The 16782-nt window shown below is 45.5% G+C and overlaps 1 protein-coding gene across 1 annotated transcript in view; it reads right to left on the bottom strand.

Moving 5' to 3' along the window:
* The window catches only part of SLC1A1 (solute carrier family 1 member 1), a 72625-nt gene extending 58255 nt beyond the window's left edge, over positions 1–14370 (bottom strand). Inside the window, exon 1 of the mRNA XM_084766573.1 lies at positions 14128–14370. Coding sequence (XP_084622699.1) covers positions 14128–14218 — 91 coding nt within the window. The 5' untranslated portion in view covers positions 14219–14370. The remainder of the gene's footprint in view (positions 1–14127) is intronic.
* Positions 14371–16782: the final 2412 nt, after the last annotated feature.

A 16782-nucleotide genomic window follows, 5' to 3' on the forward strand; every position in this document is an offset into this window, starting at 1 on the left:
ACAAGACCAAACAAACCTAAAATAGAAAGGAATCCAGCCTGCTACATCTCCTGGCAGACAATAACTTATGCCAAACAAAGAAAACAAAACAAACTGATTTACAGAGTCTTCCATGCCGTGGTCCTCACCCTTCCCAACGCTGCGACCCTTTAATACAGCTCCTCATGTTAGGGTTTGGCCCCGGCCGTTTATTTTGTTGCTACTTTATAACTTTAATTGTTCTACTGTATGAATCTCTATTTTTTCTACTGTGTGCTGCTGTATGAATTACATGCATAACCATATGTAATGTAAGTGTCTGATATGCAGGATTTCGGCCGCGCAAGCTCTGGAGGAGGGGGTCAAAACCCACAGGTTGAGAAGCACTGCTTTAATGACTAGTTCTTCAATAGTCTGTTCAAGGTGATCTGTAACACAGAGCACGGACAGGCAAATTTATCCCCCGTCATAGAGACTATCTCCAGACTGAGACAGCAAGAGAGGACAAGAGAGGACAAGAGGCAGGATTCTGGGAAGAGGGGAACTTAGAGATAAATGCATTCTAAGGTGCAGTAGGAGCAGCTACTTTTGAAAAGTCTCCTGAGACCAGGCTGGTTCTGTCTGATTTCATCTTGTGTGTGTGTGTGTGTGTGTGTGTGTGTGTGTGTGTGTGTGTGTGAGAGAGAGAGAGAGAGAGAGAGAGAGAGAGAGAGAGAGAGAGAGAGAGAGAGAGAGACGTGCTGACATAGATTCTTACTTTAACACCATGACTCCTCATCCCACTCTGTAGCAGACAGTACTAATTGATGACAATGCTCTTTACTACTGAGCTCCACCATCCGCCATGGCCCCAGAATCCTTGGATCGGTGCTGGAGATAGCTCAGGACCAGGCTGAGCGCTTGACACAGGGCTGCAGAGCTGTTAGTAATCAGGCATGAATACGGGAACCTTCAAACTCAGACCTAAAGAACTAGACCTGAGGTTTAGGTACCAGCGCCCTGCACTGCTCTCTAAAACTCATTCACGTGAGTGGGTAATAAAGGAGCAATGGGGCAGACTCACTAAGGGCTGGCGTGTTTTGTTCTTAGATATAGAAGGGTTTGTAATGCATCAAAAACATTTGTAAGTGTCCCTTGTGAAGTAGATGCAAGACGACATGTCATGTGGATGACCTGCTCATCATAGATAACATTCCTAGCCCCTCAGTGAGTGGACGGAGGGGAGAAACGTAACAGTGTGTATTACTATGGACTGGATATGGTTTGCATGGAACTCCGGAACTCATTGCTATGGTGGCAGTGTTGGGAGGAGGGGCCTAAAAGGAATGATTAGGTCACACAGGAAGATTAATCCTTTTCTCCCTGTGTGAGTTCTCACTCTCCTTAGCCTGATTTATTACTGCAGGAACAAGTTTTTACACTCGGAGTCTATTTCAGTGGCTCTCAACCTTCCTAATGCCACAACCCCTTAATACAGTTCCTTATATTGTGGTGACCCCCGTGGACAGAATTATTCTCATTGGTACTTCATAACTATAATTTAACTACTGTTATGAATTGTAATGTAAATATTTGATATGCAGATGGTCTCGGGTGATTCCTGTGAAAAGGTCATTGCCCCCTCCCCCCACCCCCCTACCCCAAGGGGTTGAGATGCACAGGCTGAGAACCACTATTTCATTTCTTTCAGACACGCCTACTTATCCTGTTTTTCTACCATAAGCTGCCATGCACCTCATGGCCCCGTACACTTGGGCTTCTCAGGTTCCAGAGCTTTTCGCTCAAATAAATTTTATATTTTTACCTTTTTTTTTTTTTTTTTGCTACAGCAACTGAAAACAGAATAAAACAAGTAGAGAGCAGTTCTATGCAATTTGGAAATCGGGTGTGAAGGAATCAAAGCCTCTGACGCTGATCTTCAACTTCTGTATGACCTCAGTATTGCTAACATCACAGGGACCCTGAGCCACCTGCAGCTGTGTGCTAAGACCACCATCCCCCGTTCGGGTTGTCTGAAGTCAGAGGATGTTGGAGCGTCCTTCCACAAGCACCTTCCCCAGGCTCAGGGGAGTGATACTTGCCTATGTATTGCTACCAACAGACTGAGGCAGTAAGCCACGGGCCTCTGACTCTGCATCTCTTGCCAGTAAAATCCATTATTGTTCAATTTAAATTGCTTTCCTGCTTGGCTGCTAAATGAATTGATTTTCCTAACCACAGACTATACTTTTAATTTTTTTTTCTTTTATCTCATATGCCAATTCTGTTTGATTAACGGTGGCTGCCTGGAACACAGTTTAAAGTGTCAGAGTAAAAGGCGCTGTCATCAATTAGTTACATCTGCCGCAGGGAAGGCTAGGGAGCGATGCTGTGAATGTTGGTTATTTGTGAGTATCAATTAATGGCTGTAATGGTGCACATATAAGAAGGGAGGTGATGTCTGACTGGACAGTCCGTGTGATAAAAATAGGAATCAGAGCCACCGTTGATAGGCAGGATAGTGGTAGCGAAACCATCTGCATCTCAGCACTGCGAAGTACAACCCGCCCCAAGGAAGCAAGCACTAGCTAGCTAAGTTTATCTTAGATATAACTTAAGACAGAGAGTTTATGAAGGAGAAGGGACCAGCCAGTGTGGAACACTCCAGACTAAAGGACAAGGTAAAGAAAAGCCCAGAGACAGAGCAGGCCAAAGCAAAGAGGACAGTCAGGGCCTTTAGCTCCTCTGTAAGAAGAGGTCTGTATAATTGTCTTAACTACCAATTAGACACTTTGAGGTTTCTAAAGCGGGAAGAGACCTCACTTAATGGCTAACGTAAGTGCTAAAAGCAGACGGTCCTGGCTGCAAACCCCACCTCTGTTCTTACTCCACCATGCAAGACTTGAAGAGTTTCCATTTCCTCATCACAAATTGGATTCTGCATCAACTTATTAACCACACTGGTGGCAAATGAAATCCCCAGGAAATGTTAGCATCTGATTGGTCGGCCACAGGCAGGAGCTTCTCAAAGGAGACGTCTCCAAAAGCCTCAGAACTCCAGGAATCCTAGCTGAAACTTGCAAAATGGCTAGTGGAAGGTCAGGCTTCCTGCAGTTGGACGTTTCGGGTAAGAGTACCTTGGGTCATTGTTGTTGGGCTTCGAGCTTTGCTGAATTATAAGTAACCAAGTAACTTCCAAGCAGTAGCACAGTAGTAGAAAATAGTTTGACTCACCTAAGCTCTGTCCCCTGAGGATGTTCCCCTTGACTGAATGCGTGCTAACTGCTGGACCCAGATGACTTTTTCAGTCACTTATAAGAACAAACATACTGTGGGCCATCTCTGTCGTGGTTTTCTAGCTCCACTCCCCTAGGCCACCATTTTGTCCCCAACATGCAGACCAAGATCATCAGAAGCTGGTGTCAAAACTCTTCCTGCTGGGCTGGAGAGATGGCTCAGAGGTTAAGAGCACAGGCTGTTCTTCCAAAGGTCCTGAGTTCAATTCCCAGCAATCACATGGTGGCTCACAACCATCTATAATAAGATCTGGTTCACATGCAGGCAGAACACTGTGTACTTTATAAATAAATAAATCTAAAAAAAAAAAAGACCCTTCCTAGATGCATAGAGCGCCCCGCCCCGCCCCGCCCCGCGATGAACATCATCCAGCCTCTGGACCTGGGGCCTGTGGGAGTAAGAAGGGTCCAGGAGCTAAGCAGAGGGCTGTTGGAGGAGCTTATTCTTCAGGGCTAGGCTGAGTGGAGATGGCTCCCTGGAGTTCACACAGCTCAGGGTGGGCTAGGAGGAACCACTGAGGACAGGTTGCGTGAAGCATCTGTGAGCTGGGACAAAGATCCACCCCCTCTGGGGAGTGCAGTAGTGTTGGCTGGAAGGAGGGATGGATGCCGAGGCGATGGGAAGTCAGGTACTTTCGGAATCCATGGGGCAGCCTTTCTGGACAGGCGTGAGTCACAGAAACGCTTCCTTTCCAACAACAGAGGTGTCACTGTTGAGTGTGCTAATGACAACAGAGCACTCTCTGCTGCACTTAAGGCTGCTCCCTCAGCAAGCTGACTGAACACACTCCTTTTACAGCTACAGGCTGTGCTAAACTAGGGGCTCTGAAGTGAGTTGTGGGTTTATAGTAACTGTCTCTGATGCTGTCTTCTATTAGACGCACTTCAACATGCAAAGTACAAAAGGCCATTTAAAGCGTGTGATACTTTTAACAGGGCTACTGAACGGGGCTAAAAGGTCACTGGATGACGTCTACAAGGAGTACAATTCCTTCTAAGTGCTTGAGTCCCCACAGTAGAAGTGGCCGTAGGTCTCCAGCAACACTGGGAAGATTTGTAGCTCCTCAGGCAAACACTGCTCCTCTGGCGCCCAGCCAGTAGGTTGCTACTCTCTAGGACAGCTATTTTCAGTCGCAGCTCTGTTAAAGGTAATCACAATTTCTCACAAGTAATTAATACGGGACACTTTATCTGTTTGAGCAGAAGCACGGAGGTTGGGGAGGTGGAACAGAGCAGGCAGATTTCTGGTACCGGCAAGCCAGTCTGGGTTAATTGGTGACACAAGGCTAATGAGAAATCCTGTCTCAAAAGAGGTGGGCAGTGCTTCCAAAGATAACACTTAAGGTTGTCCTTCCTACACACACACACACACACACACACACACACACACACATACTCCATAGCTGATTCCTAATCCTATTTCTCACACCTTCCTAGGCTTTTCGCCATTGTAGCTACTCTTTGGATGTCAGCATACACTGAATTAACATGCAGAATTTTCTGTATAGCACGTCTTTGTATGGAGCTTGTTTTATTTATTATGGCAGTGCTCAAATTTTTGGAGGAGGAGGTGGGGGTTACTTTGAGTCTACAGTTGTGCTAAGTTAAAACAAAACAAAACCAACAACAAACCATTGTGGTTTGGATTGAACAGCATTTAACAAGGTATTTTAATATATGTCAACCACTAGCAATGTACATTTAGAGCATTCTGAAAAGGATACACATTATGTGCAGAATCTGTTATATGAAATCACTTGTAAGATATATTTCCTAATTTTTGCTTAGGTGATTTGTTGGGGATTTTGACCTACTAGGCTTGAGGTACAAGGAGCATTCCAGAATTAGAATCTTTCCAGAGATTTTTTTCCTGATCCCATATGATCTGGCTTCATTTCAAATTGAAAGCTCCACTCAAAGACATTTAAGGGCCCCTCCATTCGCCTTTCAAGTTTCTCTGTAAGAGGTTAGCATGCACGCTAGTGAGTTTCATTGTGGCATCTTTGTATGTAGAGGTCACCACGTGTTCTCTTTCACCCTGCCTTGACTCTTCTCCCACACAGCTGTTTGCTCCCTTTGCCTGGTTTGTTCTCCAGCTCTCCCATGGTTTTGGCTGTGAGCCGAGCCTTTAACGGCTGAGCCATTGCCCAAGTAGTTCATTGCCCTCTCTCTTGCCATGTCTCTGATGATCTCTTACACACTTTGCATAACCTAGCTTCTAGCTTCACACACACACACACACACACACACACACACACGTATGTGCACACACTTACGTAGTCTTAAATCTAGGTTCCACATATAAGAGAAAAAAAGATTTCCCTCTCTGGGTCTGGCTTATTTTACTTAACTTAATGATTTCTAGTTTCATCCATTTTTTGAGTGCCATAACTCCATTTTTATTTATGCCAGGATAAAAGTCTAGTGCATATATGATTTACAGTTTTGTCATCCATTCATCTGTTAATGAACGTCTAGGCTGATTCTATTTCTTAACTCTTGTTAGCCATGTAGCAGTAAACATGGATGTGCAGGGTTCTCCATGCTGTGCTGACTTAGACTATATATATATATATATATATATATATATATATATATATATATATATATTATGAATGGCCTATCTGGATCATAGGGTAGTTCCATTTTTAACTTTCTGAGGAATCTCCATATGTATTTTCATCGTGATCGCACAAGTTCATATTCCCATTAGAAATGAAAAAGGGCGCCTCTTTCTCTACATCATCATTTGCATTTGTTTCATTCGTTTTGTTGATCATAGCCATTATGACTAGGGCAAGAGATTTTTAAAAAATCCTTAATTGCATTTTCCTGATAGGTAAAGATGCTGAATGCTTTTCAAGTGTTTATCATCCTTTTGTATTTCTTCTCTCTAGAACTGTCTGTTCAGACCATTGGCCCATTTATTGATTAGTCACTTTCTGATGTCTAAATATTGCAGCTTTTAAAAAAAAAGAATTACTTCTATTTTATTTTTAATTCAGCGTATTGAGTGACTATGTGCACGTGTATGGGTCCCCATATGGGCCTTAAGAGGGCATCAGATACCCTGCAGATGGAGTTACAGGAAATTGTGAGCTGCTTGACATGGTGCTAGGAACCAAACAGGGTCTTCTGCAAAAGTAGCAAGCACTCGTCCTCAGACATCTCTCTGGCCACTGAGTTCTTTACATGTCCTAGATATTAAAGTACTGTTTGATGTGACATTGACAAAGCTTCACACACACCATATTGTAGGCTGGTGGTATCGTCTTTGTTGTGGGGAAGCCTTTTAATTTCTTGCAATTCTATTTGTCACTCCTTGGGTTCCTTCATTGTTACTGGATTCCTGCCCAGAAGAAAGCCCTTGGCTAAGCCTGTATCTTGAAGTATTCGATGTATGTTTTCCTATAGCACTCTCAAGTTTCAGGTCTTACACTAAGATCTTTGATCCAATTTGAATTGATTTTTTTTTTTTTTTGCACAGAGATAGTTTTGTTCTTCTACACATGGGAACCCAGTTTTCTCAGTACCATTAATTAAAGTCAAAAATATACACAGAAGAAAAGATACACACTTTGTCAAAAACTAGGTGGCTGTAATTGTGTGGGTTTATTTCTGGGTCCTCTATTCTATATAATTCATTTATATATCTATTTGTACAAGCACCATGCTGGGTCTATTATTATGGCTTTTTTATATAATATGAAATAAGATATTGTGATGCATCTACCATTGCCCCCTCTGTTAAGGGTTTTGGTTGCCCTGGCTATGTGGGGTCCTTTGTGTCTTCACATTAATTTTTATGATTGTTATTCCAGTTTGTTTAAACTTGGTTTTTGTATTATACTACTTTGGTCAAAGTGCTTATTAGTTTTAAGCATTTTCTGGGCGTATTTAGGTTGTTGTAAGTAGACAATCTCCTCATTTGTAAGTATGATGATTTGATTTCTTCATTTTGCATCTGTACCCTTTATTCCAACCTTTTGTCTGATTGCTCTAGAATATGAAATGGAATGAGTGGAGAAAAATAGGCATCCTTGTCCTGTTTCAGATTTTAAAGCAAATGCTCCCACTTTCCCCCATTTAATATAATGCTGGGTACCACTTTGTTGTAATAGCCTTTATTGTATTGGTGGATGTTCCCTTTACTCCTAATTTCTTCAGGGTTTTTATTATAAAGGGATGCTGAAGTTTGTCAAAGGGGTTTTCTGCATCAATAGGAATGGTCTTGAGTTTGGTTTTCCCCACCACCAGCTCAGATTTGTATTTATGTTCATCAGGGAAACTGGTTTGTGGTTGTCTTTCTTTCTTGTGTCTTCTGGTTTGCTAAGGGAACTAGCTTTGTAGAAAGGGTATGATAGTGTCTTTCCCCTTCTATTTTATTGAAGTAATTTGTGATCTAAAGCCCAATTTTCTTGTATCAGCTCTTCAATATGGTGAACTTAGACCAAACCTCTTGGTACCTACTTAAGCGGTTATTGAGAATAGATGGGCAGATGCTAGATAGTCAGGAAAGGATAACATAAGCAGCTCTGCATTAGCATATGAAATCATATGCATATCTACTTAACCATCTACAAAGTCAATGAGACAAATGTAATCATATTCTACGAACCTTAAAACTTCCAGGAAATAGCACAAAATCCATTGTAATAATCATTATTTTGCTAATGTTCTATCTTTGGCAAGCTATGGATTAAATATACCACACTCCTAAACTGGCAATTTTGTTTTCTCTAGTTTCTAGAAATACATAGCCTGAGGGAATTCTAGTTTTCACTAATAGCTCAAATCCTTTTTTTTTTAAAGTATAAGTCCTTTATTATATATAAGAAAATATGACTTTTTTGTTTTCCCTACATCAAATTATCTATTGTATATCACAGAAATAAATGATTTTGAAAATACAGGAGCTAAGATATTCCTATCACTTTAAAGAAAGATCTAATAATATTTTTATTTTGTGAGTTGGAATATTCTGTGTTTCAGGAATATTTTAAACAAGAGATGTGTCAAAGCCAAATGCATGAATTTCTTAGACCCGTGATTATGGTTGGGACTCATCTGACACTGACATAGAACATTACCCTGGTAACAGCCTCACAGGCAGACAGCTGGTATTATTGTCTCTACATCACAGAATGCTTGATGGGACATCAAAGTAATTTCATCTTCCTGTAATACTCCCCAGGACTTCCCTAGAGCCCCACATAGGAGTTCCTCTGGCTTCTGGAATGAACTAAGGAGTGACTACATGGCTATGGGAGCTAAAGGTTCTTAAAACTAAAAGGATCCTCAGAGGTTTTCTAACCCAGAGACAAGTGTGTAACATACCAACTGCTATACCCAGCTTTTTAAGTCCTTGGCAGGCATCAATGATCAATTTCAGATTTTCTAATTCTTTCTCAAAGAGCACTGCATCAGGTCAGACAATCTACTATCTATAAATGAATTAACATGTAAATAAAATATTTTTTGCTCTTTTAATCAATATAAACCCTTTCCCCCCCTGGCATGAGGCAAAGGCCCCAAAAGTATATCAGATACACTTTTTCTTCATGTATATTTTTAAGACTCAGTGGCATTATTTTATGGTCTCCTTTTGGTTTTGAGTACTGTCTAGTATTATAGGAGTACCCTCAAGGGGTCTATAATCTAGTTTTAAGAAAGAAAAATAAGCAATCTTGATGTATAAGCAGACTAGTTAAGTGTTAAACTGAGTTACTTATGTAGATCTGAGGAGGCTGAAACAGACCAAAAAGAATTAACGGAGGAAATGGTACCTGGTCTAAACTTTGTGCTCATTTATCCATTTAACAAATAAGCACCATGTCAGGGGGTCCAATACTCTGGGTCATAAATCACTCAACAATCCAACAAATGTCCAGAGCCTACAAACCAATGAGACAGTGCTGTGGGCACAGAGAGGGGCGGTACAAGCTCCTCCATAGAGGCCTGTGGTTGACGGGGAGGCAGAGAAATCAGAAGACAGGGTAACAAGTACCTGGCAGGTACAGGCTTTGTAGAAAAGTATAACGGATGACAGCAGATCCAAACGGCCAGGGTTGCTATCACAGCTCTACCCTGGATCAGTGACCCTGGGCAATGTTCCTGGACATACTCTTGCTGGAAAGATGGGATGTGCTGAAACCCACATAGCACTTATGATAGTGTGTGTCTGATAGTGCCACTAAGCCTTAGATCTTATCAAAGGCAAACCAGGAAGGAGGGGGCTTTGTATTTCTCAGAAGGAGCATTACTCAAAAGAAGGTGTGAGGAGCTATTTGTTGCAGAATGAGGCTGAGAGATGGCTGTAGACAGTGGAAGGTTTGGGATGCCACACTAGAGAGATGACCTCTCTCCCCTTGGGCAGCAGCAGCTATCGGCTATTTAAAGGCCCCAAATGATATAATCTGCTCTGCTTCTAGCAAGGTCACTTTGACAGCAGAGGCTACCCACAGCGGAGGCTTCAACTGTGGCCTCCAAAAGCATGGGCTCTAGTCCCTAGTCTCTGGACCCTATGGACAGCATCCTCGACAGTATGATGTGAGCTGGTTACCAATCTGAGGAGGAGTGAGAACCAGCCAGGCTCTGCCACCAGAAAGGACAAATCCAGGAGACCAAACATATACCAGTTCTCCTAGGCCTTGCTCTTCCCAGAATAATGCGTAGGCATTCTCTTTTCATGTTCTCTTCTCTCCCTCCCTCCCTCCCATCCTTTCTCTCTCTCTCTCTCTCTCTCTCTCTCTCTCTCTCTCTCTCTCTCTCTCCCTCCCTCCCTTTCTCTCTCTCCCTCCCTCCCTCCCTCCTTCCCTCTCCCTCCTCCTCTCACTCATCTCCATTTTTAATACTGCTTCTTTTGGAATTAAAGCAGACTCCATACAAACCAAGAAAAAGCTCTCTGGCTCTAACGTTAATTACCACCTTCTCCCACCCCGTTAACACCCTAGTGGCTCCAGAGAAAGAAAGTCTCAGGAGGTGACCTGCCCTCCTCCACTCCCTGCTGAGCATCCTCTCCAACTAGTGTTTAGTTCTCAGCTCTTCTGGTTTCTGGTTAGTATTCCTTCCCTGCATTCCTCAGCCTGGGGCCTTTTTCTCTTCCTGTTCAAATGGGTTCATCTGTCCCCAAAGCGTTCATATGATATCTCTCTCTCTCTCTCTCTCTCTCTCTCTCTCTCTCTCTCTCTCTCTCTCTCTCTGAGTACAATCTACCTAATTCTCTACTCACTACCTGCTCCAAACCTGCTTGGTCACTGCTAGCTGCTTAGCGTCACTCAAAGGCCCCTGGAGGCTCTTCCACCTCAGACTATCCACACCACACCCAATTCTGAAACTCTTGGTCCTGCTAAAAACAGTCAATTCTCACTTGGACCAAATTCCACCAGGCCATAGTGGATTAACTGGATGGCCTTCATTCCCTTCTTCTTCCACAGCAGGCTGCCTGGGGGAGGCCCTCTTTCGCCTTGCCTGGACACAAACCTGGCTCCTCCTGTCCCCCTGTCCCTTTCTCAGCCTTCCAGCCCACCCCATTGCAACCCCTCCCTGATACACATCCAAGGAGTCAGGATGCCCAGGTATCTGTGCAACTTGTTCCTATCTGGCCTTAGTCTATGCAGGTCAGGCTGGCCTCTAACTCACAGAGAGCCACCTGCCTCTGCCTCCTATGTGCTGGGATTATAGGCGTGTGCCAACACCACAGGCAGGTACACTCTTAAATCCTGCTGTACCAAGCCCAGTAGAGGAAGAGCTGGGGTCTGGAATCGTGTGAGTTATGGCTGGCTTCTGGCTTCAGGGCCAGCATCAAAGAATCATGAGAAACTGGAACAAGGCAAAGCAAAGGCCAGGTGCAAATGAGCACTGTCAGGCATAGCCAGAGCCACCCCAGGGCAGAAGACACAAGACTGGATAGGGATGCTACTCTGAACTTGGAAGAATTAGCAGAGTTGCTCTGTAGGAATTGCTTTGCGGTGAACAGGTTTTACAGCTCCATGGTATGAGCAGCATCTGTGGTCTTTTCTGAGAGCCCCCAGGCTGGGCATTGTAGATTTCTCTACACAAAAGCCTGACAGGAGGCGATACTTTCTGTAGTGAGTGGGATGTGGAATCCATAAATATCTCCTCAACACTACAAGCTGCCCTATCTTGGTGGCCAAAGTCTCACACATGGGAATTCTGCTCAGATGCGATTCCCACTAAGAACACAACACTTCTCTCCACTGACTACCTGCCTGCTAAACAAGTTGATGATTAGTTTGTAGGGTATAAAGCAAACGCATTAACTCTTCCTGGCCCTCCTTGTAAAGATGAGCAATGCTATAGAGACTGGCATTGGGCTCGACGCAGCATGCTACCAAAGCCCTTGAACAGCTACGGACTTTAGACAGTAGGCAGAACAAAGACTCAATTCCAAAACAAAGTCTTAATTTTCTACTATTTTCAGATTTCTCCTAAATTCAGTTTCTCCAAAGTAGCATTTACTGAATGCCTACTGTATGCCAGCCACAGACTGGGCATGTCCACATTATCTTAATCAACTCTGGTCACACATGTTCCTAGTTTTTAAGATGAGGGAACTGAGGGCCGCAGGGAATAAGCAGCGTGTCTAGATAGCAGCACAAGGTTGGGTTCAGGACTCAAGTCCCGGGCTCCTGGTCTTAGACACCGTGCTTATTCTATTGTACAGGGAATGCCTGCAAGATTTACAATGAACCCATTAAAATGATCTTCTCAGGCCAAAATATTATTTTCAGAATCACAGAAATTATCAAAGACAGTCACCTACTTAATTTCAATCTTGCAAATAAGGATTTGTCAAACATTTATCTCAAAGCATCTCCTTGGCCATTAAAAACAGGCTAGCCAGAGTACTGAACAAAGGTAGGTGCGGGTTTTCACTCAGACCAAAAGTTCTCCGGGTGGCAAAGAGGAGGGGCCCAGCAAACGCCTGCTTGCACACCTTGACGATAGTCTAAGCCTGAGGCTTCTCATACCAGATGGCAGCATGCCCGTGTCCATCCCAGGCTCCTCAGGAGGAGCAAGGGACTGGTACAACCTCAGCTGTGCACTTTGCAATTTTAAACGGCGGATTTATAGCTAAAACAAAACACTGGAATCAATTTCCTGTGGCTCACCCACACTAAAACTGAGGAGAGAGGTCCACCTGTGACCGCAGGCCAAGCCTGCAAAATAAGAGGGAGCTCTTTCTTGACCTGAGGATGTTGCTTATGCAACTGGTCCAAAGGCCAATGAGTAACTAACTGCTAGGCTTCCTTTCCAGGGCAGCCTTTGGTGAGCTGGCATGTGAACTGTGGGGGCACCAACACTCACGCCAGCCCCTGGTGGGAAACACTTGGTGGGATCTCTGCAGTGCCCCGGGCTGCAGGCACACAGAACTGAGAAGGCAACACAAGCACTACTCCAAGGCTTTCATAAATAAATAAATAAATCCTGTACTCATCATTGGGAAAACAAACAAGGTCATGTCTTCAAATTCATTCACACTCTCATTAAGGACTGTTATTTAAATGTGACAAAGGACAAACCTTCCCCCAAAATGCCCCAACCCACTAGGCAGTGGAGAAAGCGAACACCAGCGGGTTCTACTTCACTCCTTTCCTCCCACAAACGTCCTCTGTTAAGGCAACTCCAGGATGTTACTTATTTACTAGGAGCCTGCCTTGCCTTTGCACAAGGTTCTGGAGGAGCCCATATGACCAGCAAGGAGTCCATTAACTTCTGAAGGCATTTGGTGTTTGGCGGGGAAGACCTTGAAGGGGAGCAAGCAATACCAAGTACTTCCAGACTCAAGAGCAAGATGCCGTCCGCAGGGAGAACTGGCTGCCCCATCCTCTTTTTCTAGCAGAGGCAGCAGCAATGGGCAGTGTTCAAATTGAGGGTGGTGCCTGCCTAGGAACCCACTTTCCCTCAAAGTGCACCTGCCCTCACCGGCTGGGTAGCCCTTCCCTGGGGTATGAAGACCCACTGGAATCCCAACCTAAAGCGCGTTATCTAGCTCAAGTATAACACAGACAACTTGACCAGAAAATGAGATTCTAAATGTAAGTGACTCAAACCTCTGAGCAGTGAATGGCTCAGACATACACCAAGTCCCGGCCCAGCCACATGTCAGGCATGGGCCACTTAAATACATGCGAGTGTGAAAACAAGGAGAAGCGGCTTATATTATTTTTCATAGAAAAACGTGGAGAGCAGATAGCCCAGGAGGAGAAAGAGGCTGAGTTCTCTTAACGCTGGTTCCCCGTGCCCCCCCCCCGCCGCCCCGCCCCCCGCCGGCAAGCCATAACTGCCGCTCCCCCCCACCCCACCCCCGCCACCTGGCAAGCCATAACTGCTGGCTCTTCAATCAGGTTTGAATCTAACTGGAGATATGTCCTATAAGATACCCACCCTCCCGCTGCCCGAAGCGTCAACATCCCCAGGGTCTCCGCTGGTCCAAGTGTCTCTCTTCAAACCCGACAGAGAACTATAATTCATACAGTCTCAGTCGGGCACGCAGCTGGTGATGGTGATGGTGGTGGTGGTGGTGGTGGTGGTGGTGTTTGCGTGTATGGGAACAGTTAAGGATGAAGATCAAATTAAGCCCTGCTTGTTTTCCAAAGACCCCTGTCCACCTCCCAAGCCTCTCGAATCATTTTTGAGAAAGCAAGGACAGCTGCTCTAGGAGTACTGGAATGGGGATCCCCTAGAAGCATTGTTCCCCACGCGAAACCAAAGCGTTCAGGTTGTCCCCGAGCTTGGGGGGTCCAGGCCCGGGGAAGGCTGGCAGCAGGCACCACGCCAAGCCCACCCGACCCCGCACGCGGCCTGGCCCCGCGCGCGCGCCTCGCCCCCCGCGCGCGCGACGGCTTACCTAGCACCACGGCGGCCACGGTGGAGAGCAGCAGCCAGTGATTCCGCAGGAAGCGGCGCCAGTCAAATCCAGAGCTCGTGGGCTTCCCCATGGTGGGCACTATGGCTAGCGGGGACTCCGAGAGCGTGGCGGATGAGGGATGCGGGATGCGGGATGCGGGATGCGGAGCGCCGCTGGGACCTAGCACAAGGGCCGCTGTCAGCGTTGACACCTCCGCTGGGGGACCGAGCACGGTGGTTTTGCGTGGCGGGCGCGCCCGGCTCCTCCCGCCGCCGCTCGCTGCAGCGCCGGGACCAACCAGCGAGGCCGAGGGCGGAGCGTCCCGGCGGGGCGGCTAACGTGCGGCAGCCGTGTCCCCCTTGGCTCCGGGTGGATGCTTCCCACCGGAGGAGCTTCGGACCCATTGCGATTCCACACCAACCTCCTTGGGGACTCACATCTGCCGGGTGCGAAGGGATTTGATACAGGGACGGGACGCGTTTCTGCCTTGGGCCCTAAACCCTCCCTCACCTCCGCACGCACTCCCCCCGCCCCCAAACAAAAGAAGGGACATACAGTGTTATTTAGAGCAGGTTTGGGGAATTTTCCCACCGGATCTGTGATATTCCCCGCGGGATTATTTAGTGCTCTGACGTAGGCTTCTACGTACACCTTGCGGGTGGGCGTGGTCATCTCTTGCACAGTTTAACAGTCACACCCCTAGGGACTTGTGCTGTGGCCATCACTGAGTAATTAGGCCTGGGAACCAGGCCTGGCTAGTGTGAGAAGGTGCGGACAGGCGGGCCCATCCCATCCCCAAGGCCAATACCTTACTGGGTGTAGTTAGAGAAATCTGGGTTAGTGTGGCCACACTGGCTTCCTTCACTAACCAGAATTCTCATTCTGTTTTTACCCACACTTAAGCGACTCTTAGCATATCACCACCTTAAAACTAAGTGAGCCCTATATCCTTTTAGCATTACGGAATTTACTCTCTAGTCGGTTGTCAGGGGAACCTCCTCATCCAGATTACTTGATCCATGGAACCCCACAAGTAGAGCCCCACTCCTTGGGTTTAAACTGATTTTTAAAAGCCCCTCAAAAGACGGTCGATTGATCTTTATTAACCATGGACATTGAATGGCATTCTCACCTCTTGTCCAGGAGCTAAACGCTCCAAAAAAAAGTCTCAAGAGAGGGAACTGAAGAGCACTGGGTGCCCAGGGTAGAACCGGAAATAAAAATTCCTGAAGAGGGCAAAGTATCAAGAAAAAGATTCACTGTACAGTTAAAAGAAGAAAAGAAAAAAAGAAAGAAACAAAGGACAAACAAAAAAGATGCCCAATACGAAAGAAACTGGATTGAGTGTATTATGGAACTTCATGACATCATATGTAGTCTACTAAAAGGAAGCTAACAAGAGTCCCTATGTAGCATGGGGTAATAAAAAAAAAGGTTAAAATTGTATATGTAATTTGATCATAGGTATGCAAAAATAAATAATAAACCAAGCCGTGCACTTAAAAAAGACTCTGTGAAGTGTACTGGGATTCAGTGATGTGCCAGGCTTGCCTGTTTCCCCATTCCCAGTGTCCTGTGGGTTGGAAGTGTCTGCCGTAGCTGTGCTCCAGGATGCTCCACTGTGTTTCTAAAACTGACACACACTGGAGATAGGATTCTGGGGAAGGGATCTGAGAGCAGGGACCTGGTCTGCCTCACAGCCTTTGCTGTTCTGTGGAGAGGAACTTTGGATCCCTGCATTGCCCACTACCGGGGTGGCCTTGAACCAGTTGCTTACTACTGATGTCTCAGTTTATCTGTCACGTGGGAGCTCAGATCTTCACTCCTGGGGTTTTGTGGAAGCTGTGAGAATCACACAGGATGTTTGCCTTACTTTCTTCTTTCCAGTGGGCAAACCTAGGCACCAAGAACATTTACAACGATGCATAAGGAACTGGAGAGATGGCTCAGAGGTTAAGAGCACTAACTGCCCTTACAGAGATCCTGAGTTCAATTCCCAGAAACCACATGGCTGCTCACAATCAGCTATAATGTGATCTGATGCCCTATTCTGGCCTGCAGGTATACATGCAGGCAGAGCACTGTATACATAATAATAAATAAATGAATCTTAGAAAGAAAGAAAGAAAGAAAGAAGAAAGAAAAATGTGTGCACAATTTCTCTATTGACAGGAGGAGGAGAAGGAGGAACAAGGATTGAAGTGAGAAGCCCACCTCTATACCTGGTCACTGAACTAATTCCTCCTGTATGAGGGAAGGGGACACAGAGCTCTAATGAGGAAGGTGCCCTTGAGTCACTGCTTGACTCAAAGTCTTTAGGGACCCATCCTGTCCCCCTTGCAGAAGACACTTGGGCATCTTAATGAGCAATGCTCAAGCTGACAGCACAGCAAATCCATTGTATGAGAGCAGTGGGTGAACTCCTGAACTCACTGTTGTTGTGTCTGGCGTCTCGTACACTGAGATGCACAGCTGTCACCTTAAGAAGTGCTTTGAGACTAGGAAAGAGAAGATAAAGGAGCTTATGCTCAAAGCCACACATCTTGTATGAAGCAAATTTAAGAGTTTGGTTTCTTAGTCTTAACCAAGAAATGGTGGGGGCAAGCAATACTCTTCAGAGAGGAGTTGGAAACCCCTAATGTATGTTCTCTCTCC

The sequence above is a fragment of the Acomys minous genome (assembly GCF_964271855.1).
Source record: "Acomys minous genome assembly, chromosome: 2".
NCBI classification, from domain to species: Eukaryota; Metazoa; Chordata; class Mammalia; order Rodentia; family Muridae; genus Acomys; species Acomys minous.